The 17,226-nt window shown below is 36.3% G+C and overlaps 1 protein-coding gene across 1 annotated transcript; it reads right to left on the reverse strand.

Moving 5' to 3' along the window:
* Positions 1–11,946: 11,946 nt before the first annotated feature.
* On the reverse strand, positions 11,947–16,912 carry LOC127085125 (probable sucrose-phosphate synthase 3). Its single transcript, XM_051025701.1, has 12 exons — positions 16,368–16,912; positions 15,945–16,177; positions 15,748–15,811; positions 14,965–15,657; positions 14,742–14,879; positions 14,534–14,665; positions 14,049–14,225; positions 13,918–13,971; positions 13,777–13,839; positions 12,721–13,620; positions 12,465–12,592; positions 11,947–12,371 (listed from the first exon to the last, which is right to left on the reverse strand). Exons 1-12 carry the CDS (start codon positions 16,644–16,646, stop codon positions 12,092–12,094), a joined length of 3,141 nt encoding a protein of 1,046 aa, XP_050881658.1. The 5' UTR covers positions 16,647–16,912; the 3' UTR covers positions 11,947–12,091.
* Between the last annotated feature and the right edge of the window lie 314 nt (positions 16,913–17,226).

Genomic DNA, 17,226 nt, shown 5'->3' on the forward strand with positions numbered 1-17,226 from the left:
GATAAAATTCACGTTCCTCCGACACTATTGAATGTTATCTCTTCCCCATGGCCTTTCTCCATGTGGGGAATTGATATGATTGGGATGATTGAGCCCAAATCTTCGAATGGACATTGTTTCATTTTAGTGGCAATTGATTACTTCACAAAGTGGGTTGAAGCGGCATCGTATGCAAATGTAACCAAGCAAGTAGTTGTTAGGTTTATCAAGAATCAGATCATATGCCGTTATGGTGTGCCAAGTAAGATCATTACTGATAATGGATCGAACATGAATAACAATATGGTGGAAGCTCTTTGCAAAGACTTCAAGATTGCACATCATAATTCTTCTCCCTACAGACCCAAGATGAATGGGGTTGTTGAAGCTGCAAATAAGAACATCAAGAAGATTATCTAGAAGATGGTTGTCACGTACAAGGATTGGCATGAGATGCTCCCATTTTCTTTACATGGGTATCGTACATCCGTTTGCACTTCAGCAGGGGCAACCCCTTTCTCTCTTGTATATGGTATGGAAGCAGTGCTCCCCGTAGAGGTTGAGATTCCTTCATTGCGTGTGCTAATGGAAGCCAAGTTGACTGAAGCTGAATGGTGTCAGACCAGGTTTGATCAGTTGAATTTGATTGAAGAGAAGAGATTGACTGCCATGTGTCATGGTCAGTTGTATCAACAAAGGATGAAGAAAGCTTTCGATAAGAAGGTCAAACCTCGAGTGTTCAGAGAAGGTGACCTTGTGCTCAAGAAGATTCTATCATTCAAGCCAGATTCCAGAGGAAAATGGACTCCCAATTATAAAGGCTCGTATGTTGTTAAAAGAGCCTTTTCAGGTAGTGCATTGATTCTTACAACTATGGATGGTGAAGAGTTCACTCGTCCTGTGAACGCAAATGCAGTCAAAAAATACTTCGCCTAAAAAAATAAAAGAACAACTCGCTAAGTTGAAAATCCGAAAGGGCAGCTTAGGCAAAAATGAGCGTCTCGGTGGATTGAAAACCCGAAAGGGCGATCCAGGAAAAAATTAGAGACATAAAACAGAAAGAATTTTCCGATAAGTTGAGTACCCCACCTTGGGGCAACTTATGCAAAAATTAGGGATTATGGCAAGTAACTGCATTCTGCTGATCTTCAGTGTTTTTGAAAGACTTGTTTGAGCACAAGGGTTGGCATCTGTTCATCATCCCAGCAGTGGTCAAGAGCACAATGGATATCAAGAGTTGGTAGAGGGATTAAGGATCATTTGTATTCAATGTAACCTTTTCCATGTAAAGTACCACTTTTCAACTTTGTAAAATCTATGGAGTCTTGTCATTTACAGACTACCACTCTATTAAATAAAGTTGAGCCTTTATCCAAATTGGTTCTACTCTTATTTACTTCAGCCAATAGTTTTAAATTTTATTATGATCATTTTGGAATTAAAATTTTAAATCAAAATCAAGTTTTCTTTAAAATATAAAAGCAAGAATTTTTCTAAAGCAAGTAATAGTTATATCAACAACATTTCAATGGATAGCAAGTCCTTAAGTGCGAAACATCTATGGAGTCCCCAAGCAGTAACTCTTCGGGTATCTCTAGACGTCAGTGTTAATTCATTTCCTCAATGGAATGCTGTTATCCCCAGCCGAGTTGGTTGATTCAGATACCCTGTGGCGTGTCCTTGTCCCCAACAGTGTTTCTACCTTCTCCAGCAGAGTTTCGGCCTTCCCCAATGGAATTCTTATTTCCTTAGCAAGTGGATCTTCATCAGAGATGCTTGATTTTCCCCAGTAAATCGCGTTGGTGTCCCCACCAATCACCATGTATCTTTGCTCCCAGTCAGAGTTTCCTCCTAGTTTCTGAGCAGCTTTTGTGCATTTCTCTGTAGGGTTGTCTCCCATTTTTATGGTGTTGACCTAAAATTCCCCACAGATTGGTTGTTCTTTCCTCAGCAGATCTTCTCCATCCTCAGCAAGGGTTGATTCCTTAGGATGTTGACCTCTCTATTCTCCAGCAGTAGTCTCCATATTTTATGGATTGATCGAGGATTGTACCGGTGGTTCAACTTCTTTGCGACACCTCTGTATCCTTTGTGATCGTTTTGTCAGCATGATCATCATATATACATATACATATACATTCATACAATTTCACAATTTGCATATCCTGCATCTTCATATTTGATTTGTTTGAGATTCTCATTCTCTGTTATGGCGGTACTTTATCCCCATACCAAATCTGGTGTCTGTCCTTCTTCAATTGTAGAGTGTCATCCCCTTAAGCAGAAAGACTTTAACCTTTCTCTGTTTTCCCATTGAGTTTGTTTCCTCGTGGATGGTTGTTATTTCAGTTTCCTCTCCAGTAGATTTTATGGATGGAATTACTCCCTTTGAGTTATGCCCTCATTGGGTTGAGTCTTAATTGACTGTTTTCTTTCTAGCTCTTACCTAGATAGATATTTTGGTCCCCTAAGAGTCTATTACCCAGTAACTGGTAATATTCTTCTTAGTTTGCAGTTTGTTACTTCTTGCCCAATACCCTGCAAAAGTACCCTTTGGTCTCCTCAGTAGAGTCCCCTGAAAGTATATCCTTGATATGTTCATCTTAACCGGTGACAGATATCTTTCCTTTCCCCGCAGGAGTCTATCCGTGATATGTTCACTTTAACCAGTGACGGATATTCTCTTCCTTGGTTTTCTGCCCAGTAAAAAGGTAGTTGTAATCCCTATTTTTTTTCTCAGAGAGTTAATCCTTGATATGTTCACTTTAATCAGTGACAGATTTTCTCTTCTTTGGTCTTCTACCAAGTAACCGATAGTTGTAAATCCTACTTTGTCCCCTCGCAGAGTCTATCCTTGATATGTTCATCCTAACCGATGACAGATTTTCTCTCCGACGGTTTTCTATCCAATTTTTGATAGATGTAATTACCCTTTTATTCAGTTGGTATATCCTTGATATGTTCATCCTAACCGATGACGGGTATCCTCCTTGACAATTTTCTAGACAAGTCTATCCTTGATATGTTCATCTTAACCGATGACAGATTCTCTTCCCTGTTGAGTTTATCCTTGATATATTCATCCTAACCGATGACGGATACTATGACTCTTTGGTCTTCTGCCCAGTAAATGGTAGTTATAAATCCTATTTTCTGCAGTTTTCCCCTACAAGGTTATTCTTACCCAGTAACCGGTAATGAATTCTCTTTCCTGTGGGTCCTCAGCGAGCCATCCTTGATGTGTTCATCCCAACCGATGACGGATGGTCTATCTGTCAGACTTTTATTATCTCCTTACCTAGTAACAGGTAGTAGATAATAGATTTCTGCTTCTCCTGTGTTGAAATTTTATTTCTCCCGGGTTGAGTTGAGTGCGCATTTCCTTAGTGAAATCGCTTTCCCCTGCATGAGTCGAGTACCTCAAATTTATCCTGACTTACTCGTATCCCTTGTAGAGGTTGTTGTTTCCCCGACTGAGTCTTTCCATTTTTGTGGAACCCCTCTAGTCCCCTAGTAGTTTTAAGTCGTAGCCTGGCCTACGCATAACTCCTTTTTATCCCCTCAGAGTCTCTATCGCCCCCAGCGAGTTTTCCTTACGGAATGCATTATTCTTTTCCTTTGTGGCAATATTTCCCCACAAAGCATTAACTTTTACATTCACTCATATGCATCATGAGGTCTCTTAGGGGCCAAAATTCGTTTCTCTATGTTGTTATTTAAGCCCATTCTACTGAGTCGAGCCGAAGATTTTAACCTTCACCTCCTCAGTTAGGATGTCCTTAAATAGGGGCAGCTGTAAGACCCTAATTTTGACCCTAAGATCCCTCATGCAATTTCATCATAAGCATTAACATTGATATCATGTCTTGGCATCCTCCTTACCCCTCCTTCATTGGGTTTGTTTTGGGAGAGATCACCAAGAATTTTGTGATTATATCATACTTGTATTTTATCATTTCACTAATCAAAATACCAAAAATATGTCTTTGTATTAGTCTAACTCTTTTGTAGGTAGGGCATGATCTTATTGATTCATCAAGTCCACATCTAGGGTTTGAGACCCTCATGAACAAAGAGCACAACCAAGAATTGATTCAAGAATGGTTATGAACATCATATATGAGTCCCAGTGATCTCTACATGTCATATTGATCAAGTTTTCTTCAAGAGTTTGAGGGTGATTTGCCTTGGAAACCCTAGTTTGACTGGGTATCTTGAGTAACTTCTCCAACAAGCTATCTCACCGATTGATCAAATTTATCCAAGTACACTTAAAAATTCACCATAGTATGCATATATGATCTACCATGAGCCTAGAAAGTCAAGACAATTAAAGATTAGCAAGTTGGTTGATGATGGTTGGACAGATGAGTTCATCTAATCAAAACTGGGTCTCCCTAGACCCTATCTCCTACGATTTTCACCATATGAAAATGATCCCAAGAGAAAACTTACTCTAAATGACATTCCAAACAACTTTCATGTTTATACCTAGAGCTATTCTTTCTTGGAAAATAATTTTTTATGTTGAAACATTATAGGTCACTTTGTCTAAACCCTAATTTGAAAGTCAACTTCCCAAGGATATAACTTGCTCAATTTTTATGATATAAAATATTTACAAGTTGCACAATCAAAGTCAAGGTGTCTACTTCAACTTTGATGTTTGGAGTGGGAGCTAATTCAACTTTTTTGATCATGTGATATGAGGCTACATTATAGGTCACTTTTGACCTATACCATTGATCAATTGATTTTTCCAAACTTCAAAAATTCATAACTCTATCATTTAAAATCTAAATGACATGAAACTGGTTACCATTTTTAATGCCTTTGAAAGAGAAACAACTTTTATGAAGACACGTTTCTCATTTGAAACTCATATAAAAAGTTAAGCAAGGTGGAATATTGAGACATATGACTTGACACTTAGAAAAAGTTTGATATGTCAAAATTTTCCAAACTTCCACCTCAAATTTATCCAAGTTCCAATCTCCAAATGAAAAAGTGTTGAAAATAAAAGTTATTCCTCTTTATCTCACCTTTCCAAAGAGCTCAAATTCATTCATTTTGGATGAGAAGTGCATAGGCTGCGCATGGCTTAAATAGGCTGATATCATTTGGCATGGATAAATCTTCAAGCATCCATGTTCAGTTGCCTTGCAATCCAAGCTTACTTCAAAGCATCTGAACTTCAATTATGGACCTCAAGCTATCATTTCATGGGCCTATGTGCACCCATGCACACTTGCATCATCATTTGCCAATTTTGGAGACTGAAAGAGAGTGTGCAAATATCACTTGACTCAGCTATAAATAGAGCTTCAATTGCTCAGAAATTGACACACAATCGTTCCAGCTTTGATCCCCCATTGCAAACCCTCATTTCTCATAGGATAAACCTGATATATTCATTTGAATTTGAGCTTGAATCTCCACTCTTTTGGAATTCAATTCTCCAGGAATCCATTGCTTCTAAACCTTACCATTCTCTTCCTGCAAGCAAGTTGAGTGAGTCTAAGCAAAAGCAAGATCAAGATCCATCGAGTTCAGACCTCTATTGAAGGTAATTTTCAGAAATTTTGAACTCTTCGATTCTCTCAAATTCTTGCTCAATTCTATTGATTCTTTGGTTGTCTGAAGTCCTACCAATGTAGGCAAGAAGATTGAGTTGCTTTGAGGTCAAATCGAAGCAACTCAGTTCATGTACCTCAATTTTCAATTTCACATATCTCTCAATATACTTGGAATTGGAATGAATGGAGGTCAGATTCGAGCTCAGTGCCATTTTTCCTTTAAGATCATGTCCTTGTTTTTATTTTTGGTGATGGTTCATCTTGACCAGTCTGGTGAGGTCCACCGGAGAAGATAATCGGAGCTCTGGCTCCGACGATGACTTGGCAAGGCTGTGAACCATAGGATCCATGTATCACGTTTTAATCCTGAACGTTGGTGTTGATTACCATATTTGCCACGCAGTTGACTCACGTCTATGTGGAACGCGCGCTTTGGATCATCAGATCTGCCACCTCAATTAATGAGGGAGATCTAATGGTCCACGTATATTTGATTTTCTGCATTTTTTTTAATTGCATTTTCTTCAATAATTCATATTAAATTCAATATTGATCCAAAAAAATGGGACTTTCACCAAAAACTTTCAAATACTTTTTTTTCTTTCATATTCTTAATTAAAAATTTTTTTTGGATCATTATCAATATTTTTCATGAATTAATTGATTTTGCATTTGTTTTTAATTGTTTAAAAATAGTTTTAAATGTCCAAAAGTTGTGAAATTGTTTCTCCAAGGTCCTTTGACCTTGTTTGACCTATGATAAATCTCATTGTCATTTCTTTGGTGTTTTGATGAGATTTTAGGAATTGGACAAAATATATTTGATTTAAATGCATTATTTTATTATTTTTAATTGAATAAATGCCAATTAAGTTTTGTTGACCATTTGTATTGACTTAATTGAGTTTGCTTGTTTGTTGTTGAGCCTTGGTCAAGGTTGATTTGACTTTGTCAAGTTAATATCATTGGATTTAGGGGATTGATGGAATGTACATTCCATCTCCCAAAATAAATGAATGATATTAATTTAATAAAAGTCCTCCTTTGACCAATTTGTGATCTCATTTATCCCCTTCCAACTCTATCTAATTTCTCTTCTTAATCCATTCATTTCATTTGGCCTATGACATCTCAAAGTCCTAATGCTCGTTGATTGAAAAATTGACATGAGTATGGATGAGATTAGGCCACACCTTTTGCATATTCTTTTTTGTGTGTGGTATGTTTTATGAGCATAGTCCATGATACTATGTCTCTAACATGCATTAACACCAAAATTCTATTGCCCGACCTCAAATAGTCGTGACTTCTACATAAGTCCAATTACGATTGCTTAACATAACGCTAAATTTGTGACACAAAAGGCATAAGCATTCTAGTTAGTGAGATTGTAAGTCTCCCCTCTTTCATGGTATTGTGTGGAAACTTGACCTTCTTTACTTCCTTTGGAAGATGTTTTGGTTCAAGGATCCATGCTTGTGATAAGTGGGTTGAGTGTTCTCCAAAGAATGTCTTGAAAAGCAAAAGCAAAACAAAACTAATCTCTAACTTACTAACTATTAACTTTTAATTTCAAGCTTTTACTTTAATGCAATTTACTTTTAGCACTTTATATCATTTGCCATTATACATATCTTTCTAAAATTTTATATTAATGTAATTTTCACTTTGTCCATTTGGACCATATTGTGTGATATATTTTGTTGGTGTTATTTTGTTTGTTTGTGTGGTCTTTGACCATTAATGTACATAATAAAAACAAAAAAAAACCTAAAAAACTTTTGAGTGGACTGTTGGTTTGATCTTGAGCAAAGGACTTAGAATCTAGGCAACCTTCCTATGCTAAAGGACTTGGCCAATGCCAACTTGTTGAAGAACCAAGTGCTTACAATTTGAATTCATCTGATACATCCTTGAAGATCTCTCTAAGATTCATCTGCAACATGATCATTTTGAAGCTGTTATTTTGAGTCTGTGACTTGTGGAATTCATTTGTTGCATGAGCTATTTGGAAGAAGATCATGGAATGGATAAGCTTGGATGAGGCCATCTTTATTTGATGCTTTGCTCTTCAAGAATATAATTGTGCATTTGTGTGTTGCTTGATTCTAAAAGTCCAACGGAATTCTGGTTTTCTATTGACATACTTGTCTATTGGATTGCTACCCATTTGGTCAGATCTTTTCAACTCTAAACTTTTAAAATTTTATGCATAGGATAGTGTCTTCATCTTCTCCCCATTTCTTTAATTTCAAAGTCTCTCCCTCCAATTTTCAAAATCTTCTTTGTGTGAACTACTTTTGTTCTAAACTTTGACCACTTTTGTAAAAAGATAGAAACTTTGGCCTTATGCCATTGCATTTTTAAAAATTATTTTTTCTTAAATCAAACTTGTAAATAAAATTTAACTATACTTGACTTAAACTTTCACAAAGCCAAAAAGAATTAACCCATTCAAATCATTTTAGGCCTTATTGCCTTTTCAAACTTAAATTTTGTATCACGAACTATGATGTTTTAATCCCTCATTTTTATGTTGGTACGTAGGCACAAGATCGAAGGTCTTGTCAAACACAAAAAGAAATATAATTAATGAATTCTTTTCTCATCCCCTCATTCTATTTGTTTGTAAACATCACTTCGTACAAAATACATATGCACACAAAAAGGGCTTCCTAGGAGTACTTAGGACACTTTGGGTGCTAACACCTTCCCTTTGTGTAACCAACCCCCTTACCTGTGATCTCTGATTTTTATTAGTTTTTATTTGAAAACTTCTTACTATTTGGGTTTTGTTCGTACTTTTTCCCTTTTCCCTTGGAAACAATAAAAGCGCGGTGGCGACTCTTGTTAATTGATCTCTAGCTTAGCAATAGCTTGATGATCGTGAATTTCCCGCTATAATTACCAGTCATATGATCAGAGACACCGGAGTCAAGGAACCAAGGACCAAGAGAAGATGTAGAGACATGCTACATGATTACCTGACTGAGCAACAACGATAAATGATGATGGTTGATGGGTTGATTTGATTTGAAGAAAATCATTGTTATCAGAGACGGGAATAATGATGTCTTTAGTGATATTCGGTTGAGTAATGACAATGATCAGTGGTTGTCGTTGTTGTTCTCTTGCCATTGCATGAAAATCAACTTCAATGTGATCGTAACTATTATAATAGTTACAACGAATACCACGACGATGTCCATCTCGTCCTTAATTCGTCCACCACGACCATGATAGTGGGAAGAAAGAGCAGATGATTCAGTGGGATATGGGTTAAAAATTGGTCCAAAAGCATGAGGGGTAGACAAGCACAACAGTTGTTCACTAATTACTTCATTGTTAGGAATATTGGATCGTAATAAAATTTGGTTCCAAACGAAATCAAGTTCTGATGGTAGTCCGACAAGTGCCACAATCATGAAATACTTACTTTGTTGTTCAACATAAGTTGTTGCATCTTTTGTAAAAGGCATTAGGGTTGTGAAATTTTCCTTTAACGCGTCAAGCTTACTCAGATAGGCTTGCACATCCATATTCTCCAATTTCAAAGAGTTGAGTTTGGTGATGACACTGTAAAGATTATGGACATCATTAGAGATGACTTTCTTTGTCTTTTCCCAAACCTCGTAGCAAATAATAAATGCTTGATATCGTGCTTGGAGATTTGTTTATATGGAAAATCATAACACAATGCATAAAGAAGCGTTAGTTTATTTCCACTTATCGCGTTTGGCAGGGGGAATACTATTGGATTGTGTAGTTAAGTGATCCTCATATCCTTGACCATGAAACCACATTTTGACAACACCAACTCATATGTTGTAGTTGGTTGTTCTAATTAGTTTCTAACACGTGATAAGTGGAACCTTAATAAAGGTGACATAATCGGTATTTCCCATGATATTTGATGGCTTGGAACAAAGAAACGAAATCAAATTTAGAGAGAGCGCAAGAAAGAGGTGATGACGACGAAAACAACAACGGAAAGGACGGTGGGACGCGCGACTAGTAGGGCAACACATGAGATTCATGTCTGAGTTACGGGAGGGTGCGTGAGGGAGCGTCAGATGGCAGAATACGGTAGGGTTTTCAGATTCCGACCGATCGGGAGGAGACGAATCCAACAATATGGTTATCTCGCCAGAATGTCTTTGTAAGCGGTGGGGGCGCTCGTGTGAGTGTCGTGGATGGCCGAAAACTTATGGAGAAACATAATTTTTTTTATGGAACATAGTAGGTCAACCAACTTTGATACCATGTTGTAATTGTATCTCTGGGTGTCAAATATGATCACACATGCTATATATTTATATGAAAAAGAGGTATACACAATACGTAATAGTATAATTTATACTTATGACTAATTGAATATCAATCAATACTAATTGATTGATAACAAATTCTCAACACTATCAAAATACTTAATTTACTTCTCCCTTGTAACGCAATGTAACCCATATAATCCTCGGCATTTTCATCATAAGCCTTGCCGGTTGCAACATCAACTATAATTGGGTAGCGAACATTGTTTTTGTGGGTTTTTTTCCAGCTTGGTATACATCATGGCACCTCTAGTTTTTCTCTTACGTTTTGTATTAACAAATATTGCAGCAGATGTTGTATGATGGGTGCTTGTCGAATCGGCCATGACTATCTAAATAAAGAAACATACTAACTAACATCATTTCAGTGATAAACAACACGTAGAAACATACTAACTAAAAATATTTCAGTGATCAAAATGGAAAAACAAATGATCAATAGAAACTAAATCCATTTCACTGGTACTAAATCCATTTCAATGATACTAAAGCCATTTCAGTGAAACAAATGCAAGTGAAAAACAACTCAAATAAGACATAGGTTCAATAGATGCCGAAACAAATGATCAAAATGGAAAAATAAATGATCAAGAGAAACTAAAGTCATTTTAGTGATATAAACCTACCGTTTGGAAGAAGAATAAACGTGAAAAAGAAGAACAAACGTATCTCAAATGTGATGACTTTTGATGTTCGAGTGTTGATGAATATCACCTACTGTTGAAAGAGTTTTGATGAGAGTGATGATGAAAATCACTTAGGATTTTTGTGAAGAGAATGATGATATGAAGTTAGAGCGTTGATAGATAAATGAAAAGTCAGAGTCTAGTTCTCTGAGGTATTCAATGCAAAGAGAAATTACGTCGATTTTAAAAAAAAACTGACATGTATGATTTAATTAAAAATATAAAAAATATAAAAAGCACCATAGTGTTATATTCTGAAAATATATTTAAAATATCTATCACGTCGATTTTTTAGATAAATAAAGGGATTTGAATATATAAAATACAAAATTTAAAAGAAATTTTGAAAAAATTGATTTGAAAATATTAATGCAAAATATATTACCTCTCAGTTGGACCATGTAACCGGAGTTAATACTAATAAAAAATGAAGACAAAAAAAATATTAACAAAGAAAAAAAAAAGCTGAAAAGGCACAAACTGAAAAATACTAATTAAATCATTGAAAAAAAATATAAAATATAATAAGAAGTATTCGTAACGAACTCCTTTGTAACAATATTCCATATATATATATATATATATATATATATATATATATATATATATATATATATTCTCACTAATTATAGATAATTATAATTCTTAATGTTTAATTATAATTCATAATGCATATTATTCATTATAGTTTCACTAATTATAGATAATTACAATTTTTATTCTAGTAAAGTAAATTATTTACAACAAATCAGCCCATCATTAGGTAATTATAGGAAATTATAATTCATAATGCATATTATTCATTATAGTTTTCACTAATTATAGATAATTACAATTTTTATTCTAGTAAAGTAAATTATTTACAACAAAGACAAAGATTAATTCCTGATTGAGGGTTAATAAATTTCTTAAATTGTGATGAAAATTATGAAAGCAGAGTATTCAGATGTATGGAGTAGCGTGCTCATAGAATGACAAGGAGGGTTTGGTGGAACCATCATTAGGAGTTGATTTTACATTCTTTGAATCACATTTTATTTATATCTATTCTGTTGGTGTTGTCAAAGTTTCTAACCCGACCAGTCTATGGACTTACTAGTTTTTTCTTTACCAGATCTAATATGGTAGTTTCAATATATTTCAGAAAGCTGCATGAATTAGTTTCGATATATTTCAATACATTCTTTATCTTTTTGTTAAACAAAGCTGCTCTTTGTTTGGCGTGACTGATTATCTTTCATTATTTTAACTTGCCCCTTCTTAAAAATTCATATGCTTCCATTCTCATCAGACTTTCTTTTGTCATACTAAACCTTAGAAAAAACATTTACCAGTTTATACAACTTTGATAGTAACAAAAAGCATTTTATCACAAAGTAAAACTAAGTAGATTCTGTGCTTCATAATATAAAAAGGCAATATGCATAGTACAATTTTTTTTTCTTTTTACAAAATGTAATAAAGCAAAGTATAACAAAAATTACACAATAGCTGTTATATACTTTAGCACTTTACATCATCATCACCCTTGAGATTTAGATAGTTCCTTCAAAGCATTAGCAATCTTTTCCTCAGATGGTTCACTAATGCATGCCACAAGAGGACTCTCATCTGGTACAACATCATCTCTTTGGTAGCTTCCTGGCCCTCTGAGTTTATCATCTGAACCTTTAGTCACTACCCCTTTAATGATTATCGTCTTGTGCGTTCCGAAAATCAGTTCCTCGTAATCAGTGTCCCCGGTTTCTCCAAGAATCACATACATGTTTGCAACGTTCAGTCGCCAACGGACAAACAGATACCTGACACGAGTTAATAGTTAACAGTTAACTAGCGAATACTAAGGCATTGTTTCGATTATAAAACCAGTGTTTGCAATTATGACCGGTATTTACCTGAGTGCCTGTGCTCGAGATGCAAGGAGTGGAATAACCTGCATATATGATGAACCTCTGCAGTACATAGGATGACACCGTAGGCCTCGCATGCGAAGCTTCTTCCTCAAGTCATCGACTCTCTTTGCCTGAAAAATAACAGTACTAAGTTGATTGAAATTTTTCAATTTTAGGGACTCATTTGCTATTTTGCAAATTTGAGGGAATAAACTGCAAGGACTAAAATGTTTATTTTCTAGTGAATTTCATCATGTACCTTACTAAGACCATTTATTTTGTATGAGATGCAATGCGCATTACTTGATTTCAAATCTTCTTCAACGGCGGTGGAAGAATTCTCTCCACCTTCTGCAGTATTCATAAGATGCCAGATGGTTTTCTTTAAACCTTCGCAACCCCAACGATAGTTGATATGCTCGGCATAATCGGGATCAGGAACAAGCTTTCCATCTTCGGTATAAGTACCGGGATAGTAAAGTTCACTCCCGCTACTGCAAATCAAAGCATCAAAATCGTTTACTTGAATGTTTCCAGATTTAAGAAACTCTATTGTTTGTTGTATTGGCATAGCCGTTGATAAAGCGAATCCCGAAACTCTTGCAGCTTGAGGGTCTGACTGAACGGCTTTAATAATTCTTTGAACTATTTGGATCATTTTCTTATCAGGAGCTCCGTTATCATCATACAAATCGACCGCTATAACGATCAATCTACGCCGTCTCCTCAATAGAGGATATTTCCCGGTTACATTCTCAGAAGATTCATTCAAACCGCCAGAATCTGAATTCTTCATCTTGCTTAGTACCCTCTTAACTTGATCTTGCATATCACCCGTACCGTTTGCTCCAACCAAGTCTCCGTCAATAGAGAGCCTAAGTGACATATCCTGAACATCTTTAAGAGATTCACTAAACGATTCATCGACATTTATATCGTCTCCTGGTGTGGTAGTTTGCCATTGCGGATGCCTCATTCTGCATGCCGCGACCCGAGTCAAATACGTACGACAGTGTTCGGGCCATGAGAATAGGTGTATATTCTTCCAACCATTTTTTCTGCATTCATGCCATAGGTTTTTCTCTGACAACAGCTTGAGCAATGCATCAGTAATTGCTTGCTGATCATGAGGGTCCACAAGCAAACCATTGTTGAGAGCCTAATACATTAAAAGGAGACATGATTAGAGGTTCTTGCATTTAAATGTGAGTTTTATGATTTTCAATCTTATATTTGAAATTAGTTCAATCTAAAACATGGTGCAAGGTTCTTGCATTGATCATGTAACTAGTATAAAGGTAAATCCTTTATTTACTCGATGAATGTCGACAGGTCCCCCGTTTTGAGTGGCCACCATTGGAAGTCCATGTGCTGCTGCCTGCATGAGCATGAACAAATTCAGACTAAAAAAAGTAAACGAAATCACTTTAACCGAAGTCGCTAACTTAAAACCAACCTCAATTAAAGTAAGACCAAAAGGCTCTACTAAAGCCGGATTTATGAAAACACCCTGAAAGAAATTTCACATTATTAGCTTATCATAATAGTTTAAGTGTAGTAAGCTACTGTAGCTATTTAACAATATACCTTTGTTTTTGCCGAATATCGGTATATGTCTGGAACATCAGACTGTTTGTGATGTTTAGGGTATGCTACTTGCCCATAGAGGTCATACTTATCAATCAACTTCAACACTGTTACGAGCACGCTTGCATTCCCAGACGACATCTCATCTACGTCGTCCCTATTTCCCATTATGAGCATCTGTTTGAAAACAGATTAGTCCTTCTAAAACCATGTTCAGTTAAATAGTTCAACTAAGCGCAAGCACTTGTCCAATAAAAAAAAGTCAAACTGTTTTCATTATAAGTTATAAGCTGTTTTTATAAACTATCTTGGATAGCTACTTATGGAAATAAACTAAGAGCTTAAGATTAAGAACATATCTTAAGTTGTTTTCATGAGCTCTTTCAAACAGTCTCGCAAATGCTTATGTCAGTAGATAAACTCGATTAAATCAATTCAAACAGACTCTTTGCACGGAGAGGGAAAATTGAATGAAGTGAACTTACAAGGTTGGCAAGTTCTCGTAAGGGACGGCTTTCTCCGAATGCTTTTAACAGAGTGGTTAAGTTCTTCTTTGGATCTGGCCTTGATAAGGCCAAGATCACAGGTTTGTGAGGATTTGTAAAGAAACGCATAACCTGCGGAAAATGAAAAATCCATAACCAATGTCATTGAAAATATTGTTAGAAAGTAAACAGGCTCTTCATTACTCACTTCCGACAAAATTGGAGGCACTGCTTTTGGTGAAGACCCTTCAACTCCGCCACCAGTAAGCTGAGCAAGCTCGCCATCAACATCAGGGCAATCTTCTTGTATCACAACATTGCTAAAGTCCATACCAGGTGGAATAACCTGTGAGCAGCTAAGAATGTTATAATTTTCAATTTGAACATTCGGTCTCAAGTAAACTTTAAGGCGAAATCAGTTAACATATTACCGCCATCCTCGGCATGTATCGACCATGACAGTTGACACCGCGTCTAGCACGAGCACGCAGTACTTTCTCAAGCTTGACGTCGAATCCATCGTAAAGTCCCCACTGCTCCTCAATTTCTTGTTTTGTACTAGTGATAACAAGTTCTGCAGCATCAAGAGAAAGCTCTTCCGCTTCTATCCTCCTCATCATCTTATACGTTGAATTGATATCCTCCTTCGATTGTCGTCCTTGCTTAAGAAGTTGCTCAAGCTTGTTTCTTCCGAGTGAATGACCGGTCAGAACCATCGGTACATTTAAAGCGCCTGAAAGAATAGCAGCACTATCTCCAGCATCGGCGTAATGTCCGTGAATTACATATGGCCAAACAGGTTGGTCTCCCCCGACTTGTTCGCCCAATGCTTTTGACATATTGAGGATATGTGTTAATGCTCCATCGACAAATTCTTGAACATATGGCCAAAGAAGCTCTTTTGGTAAGTATTTATTTCGCGGACCGAATGGTATTCTTATGATATATGCACCACTGCTCTCCCCAATGCTATCGTCATCGTCTCCACCTGCGGTTAGCATTTCTGTTGGTTCTCCGTAGCTCCAATCAACCTCTGGCGATGAGATTTGGCGTGTAAATAGATCAACTCTATATACTCCAGGCATTTTCGCTAGTGCGCGAGCGAGTTCTACCACATATTTGATCTGACAATACAATATTTCCAACATTATTCGAAGGGATAAAAGAAATTCAAATGCATTTTTTAAATTTATACGAGTAGAAACGTTAAGTACCTGTCCACCGGTGTCAGAATCTCGACCAAGCTCCATGTTTTCTCCCCTAACCAATCCATGCAAACTGTGGAACAAAAAGGAAAAGTTATAGCATTAGCAACCATTAAACTTTCTCACATTTCTAGATTTTATTTCTTCAAGTACTTCACAACATAATTCATATGAAGATTAACTTGATCATATGTGAATGGTGATACCTTATTAGGACAATGTAAAGCTTCTTTTCATTTTTGTCATCAGACCAAATTTCCAAATTGGAAATCTGACGATGAAATTGTTTTCTTGGAGTCTCACATTGAACCATCTCTCCAACATTGTCACCTCTTTCTCCTTCTGATAAGTCTTCTGACAAGTCCTCGCTAGCTTCGCGGCGTCCTTGTTCTCTCTCCCATCTTCGATGCGCCAGTCTCTGAGAATCTTCCCATTCCAACTACACAAGAAATTATACAAATGTTGCACCTTCATTAGCATGTTCCCTCAATTTGTTGGATCGAGAACCTTGTATATTGAATGCTTAGTAGTGACATGAGGGAACATACAAGTTACAACACATTATCTAAATTTTTGTTATAGTTACAACACATTATCAGAAAAAAATGGTGCATAAGAATATAGAGAACCTGTTTCTTCTTGCGTGCAAGATGCCAAATACGCCAACACATATTCTCCAATCTTGAACTTCTCTCCCTCGTATTACGCGTAGCAACCACCTTGATCCAAGTTCGATACAAGTCAGATTCATCCACACTCGCCACCACTTCTTCCACAAAATACTTCGTCGGATTGAAATGGCCTCCATCTCTAAGAGCAGCTTGCGGTGGCTTCTGCTCTTCAATGGTTGATGCACCAGTCGATAGTATTGCCTCAAGATAACCATTGATCCATTCGTTCCCAGCCATGATCTATGTTATGTTAACGTGGAAAATTGTATAGCTAAATGTTATGATGATATAATGTTGATCAATGTTGTTGTAGTTCTAGACGTGTTTTGGGAACGTCTTTGCATGTAAAAGAACACATGTTTGCATGGGGAAGAAGAAAGGTGTTTTGAGTTATGAGATTGGGAATGAAGAGACGGTGAGAGTAACAGAGAGAGAGAGAGGAAGAGGTGGAGGAGAAGGAGATGGGAATGGAGAGAGAGGCACGTGGAATTGAATGGTGGGAAATAGTGATACACACGTGTAGTGTAGAATATAAACAAGAGAGAGAGATCGGTTTCCATCTTCTTCTCTCTGAATTGTTACTCCTCATATTATACTTTTTTTTTTCATTTTTTATTTTGTATTAAGAAAATAAACATAAAAAACATTATTCACGTTTTTTCACTAACCTCCTAAGAAATGTGGTAGTTATATGAGTTGTTTTCTTTGTTGCAATTTGTTAACAATCAATTAGAATCAAAATTAATGTATATACTCTAGTGTGGTCTCGTTAGACATATAATATTATACAGAAAATACATTTTTAATATGGTATTGG

The sequence above is a fragment of the Lathyrus oleraceus genome, chromosome 5 (genome assembly GCF_024323335.1).
Source record: "Lathyrus oleraceus cultivar Zhongwan6 chromosome 5, CAAS_Psat_ZW6_1.0, whole genome shotgun sequence".
In the NCBI taxonomy this organism is placed as follows: Eukaryota; Viridiplantae; Streptophyta; class Magnoliopsida; order Fabales; family Fabaceae; genus Lathyrus; species Lathyrus oleraceus.